This window comes from Nicotiana tomentosiformis, chromosome 2 (genome assembly GCF_000390325.3).
Source record: "Nicotiana tomentosiformis chromosome 2, ASM39032v3, whole genome shotgun sequence".
NCBI lineage: Eukaryota > Viridiplantae > Streptophyta > Magnoliopsida > Solanales > Solanaceae > Nicotiana > Nicotiana tomentosiformis.
Window position 1 is genome coordinate 99,830,171 of NC_090813.1, and position 11,380 is coordinate 99,841,550.

The 11,380-nt window shown below is 40.3% G+C and overlaps 1 protein-coding gene across 1 annotated transcript; it reads left to right on the forward strand.

Annotated features, from left to right (window-relative positions):
- The first annotated feature begins 1,177 nt into the window (after positions 1-1,177).
- On the forward strand, positions 1,178-3,768 carry LOC138905316 (uncharacterized). The gene is made up of 4 exons (XM_070193829.1): positions 1,178-1,515; positions 1,920-2,040; positions 2,374-2,751; positions 3,478-3,768. The coding sequence occupies exons 1-4, from the start codon at positions 1,178-1,180 to the stop codon at positions 3,766-3,768; spliced, it is 1,128 nt and encodes a 375-aa protein (XP_070049930.1).
- The last annotated feature ends 7,612 nt before the right edge of the window (positions 3,769-11,380 follow it).

The following is an 11,380-nucleotide window of genomic DNA, read 5'->3' on the forward strand; positions in this document are numbered from 1 at the left end:
CGGATCTTCTATTGCTTGGTATAACCGACTTTGAGGTCATCCTGGACTGGCTATCCCCATATCACGCCATCATTGATTGACATGCCAAGATTGTTACCTTAGCGATGCCAGAGTTGCCTATATTGGAGTGGAAGGGTTTGTCTGTCAGTATATCTAATCAAGTTATCTCTTTTATGAAGGCTCGACACATGGTCGAGAAGGGTTGCTTGTCTTATCTAGCCTATGTTCGGGATACTACTGTAGAGTCTCCGGCGATTGATTCAGTACCAGTAGTCTGGGAGTTCTCCGATGTATTTCCTTCTGATTTTCCAGGCATGCCACAAGATCATGATATCGACTTCTGTATTGACTTGGCTCCAAGTACCCAGCCTATATCTATCCCCTCGTACTGTATGGCTCCGAAAGAGTTGAAGGAGCAACTTGAGGAGTTGCGAGAAAAGGGGTTCGTCAGGCTAAGTGTATCACCTTGGGGTGCGCCAGTACTATTTGTGAAGAAGAAAGATGGGACTACGCAGATGTGCATTGATTACCGCCAGTTGAACAAAGTCACCATCAAGAACAAGTACACCCTGCCGCATATTGATGATTTGTTTGACCAGTTGCAGGGTGCTAGGGTGTTCTCTAAGATCGACTTGAGGTCGGGGTACCATCAGTTGAAGATTCGAGACTTAGATGTTCCGAAGACTGCTTTCCATACTAGATATGGCCATTATGAGTTTCTGGTGATGTCATTCGGCTTAACTAATGCCCCAGCGACATTTATGGACTCGATGAACAGGGTGTTCAGGCCTTATATTGATTCATTTGTCATTTTCTTCATTGATGACATTTTGATTTACTCACGTAGTATGAAGGAGCATGAGCAGCACTTGAGATTGGTGCTTGAGACCTTGAAGGAACAGAAGCTATATGCTAAGTTCTCCAAGTATGAGTTTTATTTAGATTCTATGGCATTGTTGGGGCATGTTGTATCAGGAGAGGGTATTAAGGTGGATCCCAAGAAGATTAAGGCAGTTTAGAGTTGGCCTTGTCCTACTTCGGCGATTGAGATCAGGAGCTTCTTGGGGTTAGCAGGTTTTTATCGCTGGTTCGTGAAGCCGACTTTGAGGTCATCCTGGATTGGCTATCCCCATATCACGCCATCATTGATTGACATGCCAAGACTGTTACCTTAGCGATGCCAGAGTTGCCTATATTGGAGTGGAAGGGTTTGTCTGTCAGTATATCTAATCGGGTTATTTCTTTTATGAAGGCTCGACACATGGTCGAGAAGGGTTGTTTGTCTTATCTAGCCTATGTTCAGGATACTATTGTAGAGTCTCCGGCGATTGATTCAGTACCAGTAGTCGGGGAGTTCTCCGATTTATTTCTTTCTGATCTTCCAGGCATGCCACCAGATCGTGATATCGACTTCTGTATTGACTTGGCTCCAAGTACCCAGCCTATATCTATCCCCTCGTACTGTATGTCTCCGAAAGAGTTGAAGGAGCAACTTGAGGAGTTGCGAGCAAAGGGGTTCGTCAGGCTAAGTGTATCACCTTGGGGTGCCCCAGTGCTATTTGTGAAGAAGAAAGATGGGACTACGCAGATGTGCATTGATTACCGCCAGTTGAACAAAGTCACCATCAAGAACAAGTACACCCTGCCGCATATTGATGATTTGTTTGACCAGTTGCAGGGTGCTGGGTGTTCTCTAAGATCGACTTGAGGTCGGGGTACCATCAGTTAAAGATTCGAGACTCAGATGTTCCGAAGACTGCTTTCCATACTAGATATGGCCATTATGAGTTTTTAGTGATGTCATTCGGCTTGACTAATGCCTCAACGACGTTTATGGACTAGATGAACAGGGTGTTCAGGCCTTATATTGATTCGTTTGTCATTTTATTCATTGATGACATTTTGATTTACTCACGTAGCATGAAGGAGCATGAGCAGCACTTGAGATTGGTGCCTCATACCTTGAAGGAACAGAAGCTATATGCTAAGTTCTCCAAGTATGAGTTTTATTTAGATTCTGTGGCATTCTTGGGGCATGTTGTATCAGGCGAGGGTATTAAGGTGGATCCCAAGAAGATTGAGGCAGTTCAGAGTTGGCCTCGTCCTACTTCGGCGATTGAGATCAGGAGCTTCTTGGGGTTAGCATGTTTTTATCGCCGGTTCGTGGAGGGCTTCTCATCTATTGCAGCACCTTTGACTAGATTAACCCATAAGGATGCTCAGTTTCGTTGGTCCGATGATTGCGAGATGAGCTTCCAGAAGCTCAAGACAGCTTTCACTACAGCACCAGTCCTAGTGTTGCCTTCCGATTCGTGGATGTATATTGTGTATTGCGATATTTCATGCGTTGGCTTGGGTTGTGTATTGATGTAGAAGGGGCGAGTTATTGCATATGCTTCACGTCAACTGAAGCCCCACGAGAAGAATTATCCTGTGCACTATTTAGAGTTGGCTACGATTGTTCATGCTCTTAAGATCTGGAGGCATTATCTTTATGGGGTGTCCTGTGAGGTTTACTCTGATAATCATAGCTTGCATCATTTGTTCAAGCAAAGGGATCTCAATTTGAGGCATCGTAGGTGTCTAGAGTTACTGAAGGACTATGACATCACCATTCTTTATCATCCGGGTAAGGCGAATATGGTCGTGGATGCCTTGAGCAGGAAGGCAGAGAGTATGGCTAGCTTGGCATTCATTTCAGCGGAGGAGAGACCACTAGTCTTGGACATTCATACTTTGGCTAATAGACTTGTGAGATTGGATTTTTCAGAGCCCAGCTAAGTTCTTGCATGCGTCGTTGCCCAGTCTTCACTATTGGAGCAGATCAAGACTCGACAGTTTGATGATACGCACTTGATGGTTCTCAGAGAGACGGTACTGCAGGGTAGTTCTAAGGAGGTTTCTATCGGCAAGGATGGTGTTCTGCGACTCCAGGGTTGTCTATGTGTTCCAAATGTTGATGTCTTGAGGGAGAGGATTCTAGAGGAGGCACACAGTTCTCGATATTCCTTTCATCCAGGTGCTATGAAGATGTACCGCGACCTGAGGCAGCATTATTGGTAGAGGCGGATGAAGAAAGACATAATTGAGTATGTAGCCAGATACCTAAATTGCCAGCAGGTTAAGTATGAGCACCAGAGGCCAGGAGGCCTACTCCAGCAGATGACTATACCTGCGTGGAAGTGGGAGCACATTACTATGGACTTCATAGTTGGGTTGCCATGGACCTTGCGGAAGTTTGATGCAGTTTGGATCATTGTAGACCGATTGACCAAGTTGGCATATTTCATTCCTGTGATGACTACATATACTTCAGAGAGATTGGCCTAGATTTATATCCAGGAGATAGTTCAGCTGCATGGTGTGCATGTTTCCATCATATCAGACAAAGGTACTCAGTTTACTTCGCATTTCTGGAGAGCAGCACAGAGTGAGTTGGGGACCTGTGTAGATCTCAGCACAGCATTTCATCCACAGATCAACGGGAAGTCAGAGCGGATAGTTCAGATCTTGGAGGACATGCTGAGGGCATATGTGATTGACTTTGGGGGACAGTGGGATCGGTTCTTGGCTTTGGCTGAGTTTTCTTACAATAACAGTTATCAGTCCAGCATCGATATGGCTCCATTTGAGGTTTTATATGATCGGCAATGTCGTTCTCCCATCGGGTGGTTTGAGCCCGGCGAGGCTAAGTTATATTGTACTGATTTGGTGAAGGATGCTTTAGAAAAGGTAAAGGTTATTCTGGAGCAACTTTGCACAGCATAATCCAGATAGAAGAGTTACGCGGATCAGTAGGCGCATGATTTATCATTTATGTTGGGCGAGAAGGTTCTCTTGAAAGTCTCGCCGATGAAGGGGATTATGAGATTCGGAAATAAGAGCAAGTTGAGCCCAAGGTTTATAGGCATATTTGAGGTGTTGAGACGAGTTGAGGAGGTTTCTTATGAGCTTGCTTTGCCTCCCAGTCTATCCGGAGTTTATCCAGTTTTCCATGTGTCTATGCTCCGTAGGTATCATGCCGATTTGTCACATGTGTTAGACTTCAGCACGATTTATTTGGATGATAGCTTGGGTTATGAGGAGGAGCCAGTTGCCATTGTGGATAGGCAGGTTCGCCAGTTGAGGTCCAAGAAGATTTCTACGGTAAAAGTCCAGTGGAGGGACCAAACAGTCATTGAGGCGACTTCGGAGTCTGAGGAGGACATGCGGAGCAGATATCCACACTTATTCAGCACTCTATGTATGATTCTGAACTCGTTCGAGGATGAAAGTTTGTTTAAGAGGTGGATAATGTAACGACCCAACCGATCATTTTGCTTTCTAAAACATCGTTCCCCAAAATAAGACTTCTCGTACGTGCTTTTACTGTTTTATGACTTGCGGGGGTGGTTAGTTCGGGATTTGAAAGAGTTCGGGTTGACATCGGAACACTTGGTTCCTTAAGGTTGGCTAAAAAGGCTAAGTTTGACTTCGGTCAATATTTTGAGTAAACGACCTCAGAATCGAGATTTGACGGTTCCAATAGATTTGTATGATAAGTTCGGACTTGGGCGTATGTTCGGATCGGGTTTTGGATGACCCAGGAGCGTTTCGGCGCTTAATAGTGAAATTTTGTTTTTGGAAGGTTTTGAAGTTCTTTAAATGTGGTTTGTACTAGGTTTTTGTGATATCGAGGTCCAAATGGGATTCCGATACCGGGAATAGTTCTGTAACGTCATTTAAGACTTGCATGTAAAATTTGGTGTCATTCCAAGTAGTCCAAGTATGATTTGGCGCGCTCAGAGCAATTTGAAAACTTGAAATTCATATTTTGGCTCAATTCGGTTTTGGGGTGTGATTCTTGGTTTTATTGTTGTTTTACGCATTTTGGGAGTTTGAGCAAGTCCGTATTATGTTTATAGACTTGTTGGTATAGTTGGACGGGGTTCCAAGGGGCTCGGGTGTGTTTCGGACCGCCCGGAGTCAAGTTGAAAACACCAGATTTTCTGTTCTGGTTTCCTTCTTCGCGAACGCTGACAGATCCTCGCGTTCGCGGTGAAGGATTTGTGGACTGGAGGTTTTTTCCCTTCGCGTTCGCATACACAGGGACGCGTTCGCAGAGGCCTAGGCCCTTTGGCCTTCACGTTCGCATTGAGCAGGCCGCGTTTGAGTAGAAGTCTGGGCCTGGGCCTGGGCAACCCAGTTGCCTTACATGTTAGCGTGTTGGGCCTCGCGTTCGTGAGGAGTAGGCGTCCCAGTGCATCACGTTTGCGTAGGTCCTCTCACATTCGCTTAGAGCCTTTTCCTGGGCTCTTCAATTTAGCCGTCGCGATCGCGAGAGATTGACCGCGATCGCGTATGAGGACCTCTGGGCAGAATCATCTTTCAAAAACAGGACTTAGGCTATTTTGGCTCATTTTCTTTCATTGTTGGGCGATTCTTGGCGCTCGTGGAGAGGGGATTTCACCTAGAACTTTGAGGTAAGTAATTTCCACACAATGTTAGTTTAATACATAGTTCATGGGTATATTATAACATGTAAATTAGTGAAAATCATGGGTTTAGGTGAAAACCTAGGTTTTTGATAAAAATGAGATTTAAGTAAAAATCATATATTTGAGTTCATGAGGTTATGGGTAATAATTTACTTTAAAAATTTTCGGAATCCAGGCTCGGGGTCTGATAATTGCTTTAATAGTTAGAATATGAACTTTTGAGCATGAATTGATTAGTTTATATACTATTTGATTAGTTTTGGGTTGATTCGGCACCGAATTGAGGGTGTGATCACATTATTGGACGGGGAAGTAGGCCTTGAAACGAGGTAAGTCTCTTTTCTAACCTTGTAAGAGGGAATTAACCCTATAGGTGAACTTAATCATTATGTACTTCTATTTGTGGGGGCTACGTACGTACGATGTGACGAGAGTCCGTGCGTAGCTACTATTTATGCTTATGTCCGGGTAGATTTAGGCTTACACTATATTTTTGTTGATATCGTTGCTTGTCTATGCTTACTAATTTTTTGGATTAAAGCGGAGGTTGAGGATTTCAATATGTTAAAGGTTCCTAGCTGAATTTCATATTTTGAAAAAGAATTGAGAAATATTATGATAACTTGAGAAAATCTATATTCAACCGCTTCGCAAGTATATTCCGCGAGCGGGGTAAAGTTTCACTACTCTCATGGGAGCGGGTCATTCGCCTCGGCAGGTTAATTGATGTATTTATGGTTCGGACCGTTCGACCCTCGGTAGTGCACAGTATATCTATATGTATATTTGGATAGGGCCGTACGTCCTCGGCATAATTCATGCGTAAAGATATTGAACCCCTTTATATTTAATATTGTTCCATGGATTTGAAAGGTGAAAGGATTAGACGAGAGAAATGACTTGGTTCTTACTTTAAGTGGAAGGATTGTTTACTTATTTTGCCTGCTCTCAGTTCTATTATCATTCTATTTATCATGTTTATTTAGAACTTCATACTATTATATTTTTGGCCCATAGTAAGTGTCGAAGTCGACCCCTCGTCACTACTTTTTCAAGGTTACACTAGATACTTACTGGGTACATGTTGTTGATGTACTCACGCTACACTTCTGCACTTGATGTGCAGGATCTGAGACAGGTGCATCTGGTTATCAGTCTGACGCGCACGCTTGACTTCTGGTCCGAGACCACACGGTGAGCTGCCCTTCCGAGCCGTTCAGCAGCAGCCGGAGTCTCTCTTTTGATTTATTTCTATCTATTCTATTTCAGACAGTAGAGTAGAGATCTTTTGTATATTCTACTAGTAGCCCACACACTTGTGACACCAGATCTTGGCACAGACTAGTAGATTTGTGATTTTGGTTTTATTCCTATGGCCATAAATACATTCAGCTGCGTTCGTTTTATTTATTTAAATCTGTTTCTTACTAAACCTAGTAAATTAAGGAAAGTTATTTACTTGGGAAAAACTTATTAAAATAGGAAAATCACTAGATTGTTTACTGTTGGCCTGCCTAGTAATAGTGATGGGCGCCATCACGACCTAAAATGGAATTGGGTCGTGATAGATATTGACCATGGTCAAACTCCCAAATTTCTTAACTTTACTAGTCTCTCAACCATTGATCCAAAAATACACCCAAGCCCCTCGAGTGTCACGACCCAAAATCCCACCACAAGCGTCGTGATGGCACTTAGTCTCTAAGACTAAGTAAGCCGATTATAATTACAATCCAAGCCATTTTGTTTTTAATAGAAACTAACAGCGGAAAATAATTACAAACAACCTCCCAAGACTGGTAATACTGAGTCACGAACTCTAACTGAATACATGAAACGATCTCATGGATCGAATACTCAATACTTTTTGATTAATAATTAGCAGTACAATAAAATGGAAAGACTCCAAGACGACGAAGTAGCTCTACCTTGAATCCTTGCGATCACACTTTAACTTTGTCCGAGTCCGATATCTCCAATACCTGGCTCTGCACAAAAATGTGCTAAAGTGTAGTATGAGTACACCACAGTTGGTACCCAGTAAGTATCAAGACTAACCTCAGTGGAGTAGTGACGAGGTACAGTCAAAACACTCACTAGTATAATAACTTATGCAATATAGTATAAAAAAATAATAAAAAACAAATAACAATGATGGCAACAATAATCAACCAGTGATATACACAGTAGGGCAACGAGAACACCGTAAATATTGCTCAACAAATAATGAATATAAGTACAGCCAATTAATCAAGTCCTTCTAATATAAATCTTTCACCTATATGTTTTTCAAATAATAATCTTCAGGATATAATACTTTTAAAAAAATATATTTCGAATATACTCCATTCATATAAATATCTTGCAAATATAATACTTTAAAATAAATATCTTTCAAATATAATTCTATCAAATAAATATCTTTCGAATAAAAGTCACCCTGGGACACCTCATTTCAAAATTATAAAATACGGGTATCAACCCACTTTCATGTTTCCACGGTACCAAGTGCCAATTTCTCTATCACAACTGCACGGACAACTCACGTGCCAATATCATCATCATTTACTCACGGCACCTCGTGCCCACATTTCATATCACAACTGCACGGACAATTCGCGTGCCAATATCATCATTATTTACTCACGGCATCTCGTGCCCACATTTCATTTCATAATTCGCCTGGCAATAGCCGTAGGCTCCCAATTTCAACGTAGATCAGACTATTATCAAGTTTACCGAAACAACAATACAAATTGCACAAGATATAAAAATAAACATAAGAAAAATCACAACATCACATGAAAATTATCAACGCAATAACCCCACATCATCACATAAAAAATACCAACACAATACCTCCACATAATCACATATCATCCCTGACAATAACCACCCTTATCACTCCTATAGGCACCCTTACCACTCTTATAATAGCCTCCCTTATCCCTCCGCCTTGACAATATTAATAGCCACCCTTATCGCTCTTATAGCCACACTTATCGCTCTGTATAATAGCTACCCTTATCACTCCGCCCAGACAATATCCCAACACATATAACCACAGTGAAATATCACCCTTATACCCACATAATATCAACAGTGAAATGCCACCCTTATCTCTTCATAATAATAACTCAAATCACACAACAATTTACACGGAATATTATCACGACAACACAACACAATCAATTCCTATCACAATTTTCCCAACAACCACAACCAATTCCAATGATATAGTAAAATCAATAAATTTCTCAAAAATAGCCCAAGGCTCCACACAACGTATATAAAACCTCAAAAACAATCAACAAAGGTAGAAAATACTCAGTATAGGGCAACGCCTTCATTAATCCAAATTCTTGATAATTATATTAACGCCTCAGTTTAAGCTTAGTTCATTAATTATTTGCAGATGGAAAATCCATAATATAATTATTTCCAGAAAATATCAAATCAACAAACTCACGGAATTTACATAAATATTCAAGTAACAATCACATCAAATTGTCATATAAAAACAAATTCAATAAACAAGGATTTAGGCATGGCAAATAGATAATTTAATAAATGCCAACAATTATCTGATTTACTACACAATAATGCCTAAGACTTTAACCCAATAAAATTTGCACATATAAGCCCGAGTACGTACTCGTCACCTCACGTACACGGCTTTTCATATTTCACAAATGGCACATAATACTCGATGCCTAAGGGGTAATTTTCTCCACTCAAGGTTAGGCAAGATACTTACTTTTTTGAAGTTAGGTCAATATTCCAAAATTGCCTTCTTGCTTGAATTGACCTCCGGATAGCTCAAATCTATCCAAATTAATTCAATTCAGTCAATACTAATTATAGGAATTAATTCCATATGAAAATACTAATTTTCCAACAAAATCTGAAATTTAACTCAACAATCGCCCATGGGGCCCATGTCTTAGAATCCGATGAAATTCACAAAATCCGAAAACCCATTCAATTACGAGTCCATCCATATCAATTTTATCAAATTCTGATAACAACTCGACCTCCAAATCTAAAATTTTCGTTATTGAAAAGTTTTGCAAAAATCTTGATTTTTTCTATTTAAGTCCGAAATAAATGATGAATATAACCATGGATTTATGAAATATAATCACTTTTGGATATGGGACACTTACCCAAGTAGAAGTCGTGAAGAAATCCTCAAAATCACCCAAGAACTATGCTCTAGAAATCCAAAACGAAATGAAGGAAATGACCATTTTTGGTCCTTACGTTTCTGCCCATCCATCACAAAGTCCATTTTCCATCACTAAAAGTCCATTTTTCGTCACTAAAAGTCCACACCAGAACATGCTTGCACCAGCAGTTATTGTTTTCACTAAAAAGACTCTAACTCCATCATACGAACTCGGAATTTGACGATTCTTTTTCCCATGAGTCACAAATAATAATACAAACCTAGTCGTTCAATCGAAACTCAATTCGAAGCTCATTTGCTCAATGTGATAGCAATTTAGCTCGTTAAACAATTAACTCATGTTTTGCGCTAAAAACCCAATCGTGACTTGATAAAATTAGACCAAACTTTCCAGATTACTCCTATAATTCATTATCAAAATCCTGAAAGTCTCAAAATCGAATTTCAATCTCTAAAACTAAAAATGGACCTTTGGATCATTACATGCTTATGCTGAAAACATCAAACTCTTCCAAAACTCTTCCCCGATAGCCTGTAGTGTATCAACCATAACTTCTTGTACTCAATTCCACCTGCCAAACGGTTTAAATTTCTGCAAACTAAATATAAAGGTCTACAACTTTCATGTTTTACTCATCGCCCAGCTCCTTATAGATTGCGAGATATAAGCTCCCAAAGTCAGCCCTGTGCAGCAAAATTTTCTGGCGATGCACACTGCTGTATCCAAAATCTACAGTATTAGCTTCAACCAATCGATCATAACTTTTTGTACAAATGTCCGAATGATGAATGGCTTATTATTCTAGAAATTAGAATCAAAGAGCTACAACTTTCATGTTTTGATAATTTCCAGATTCCTTATATATTGTGAGATATAAGCTTCCAAAGTTAGCTATGCGCATCAGAAATTTCGCACATTGCTATAAAAAAAATATCAGTTAAAAAATGATTCGAAACCACTTTGAAACTCACCCGAGCCCCTCGGGACCTCAACCCAATACACCAACAAGTCCTAAAATATCATATGAACTTAGTTGAAACCTCAAATCACATAAAACACCGCTAAAACCACGAATCATACCCCAATTCAAGCTTATGGAACTTAAGAATTTCCAACTTCCACATTCGATGCCAAAACATATTAAATCAATTCCGATTGACCTCAAATTTTGCACACAAGTCATAAATGACATAATGGATCTATCAAAATTTTTAGAACTGGATTCCGACTCCGATATCAAAAAGTCAACTTCCCGGTCAAACTTCCCAAAAATTCATTTTTCGTCATTTCAAGCACAATTTCACTATGGACTTCCAAAAAAAATTTCGGACATGCTCCTAAGTGTAAAATCACCATACGGAACTATTGGAATCATCAAAACTCTATTTCGGGTCGTTTATACATAATTCACCATCCGGTCAATTATTTCAACTTAAGCTTCCAAAACAATAATTGTTCTTTCAATTAAATCTCAAATCATCCGAAAACCAAACTTGATTACCCTCGCAAGTCATAATACACATTTCAAAGCTGCTTGAGACCTTAAGCCACCTAACGGAACGTAAATTCTTAAAACGACAAGTCGGGTCGTTACATCGGGACCTCGTCAAATCATACCAATAAATCCCAAAACATGATACGAGCTTAGTCGAGGCCTCAAATCACATCAAACAATACCGAAATTACGAATCGCGCCTCAAATCGAATTATGAG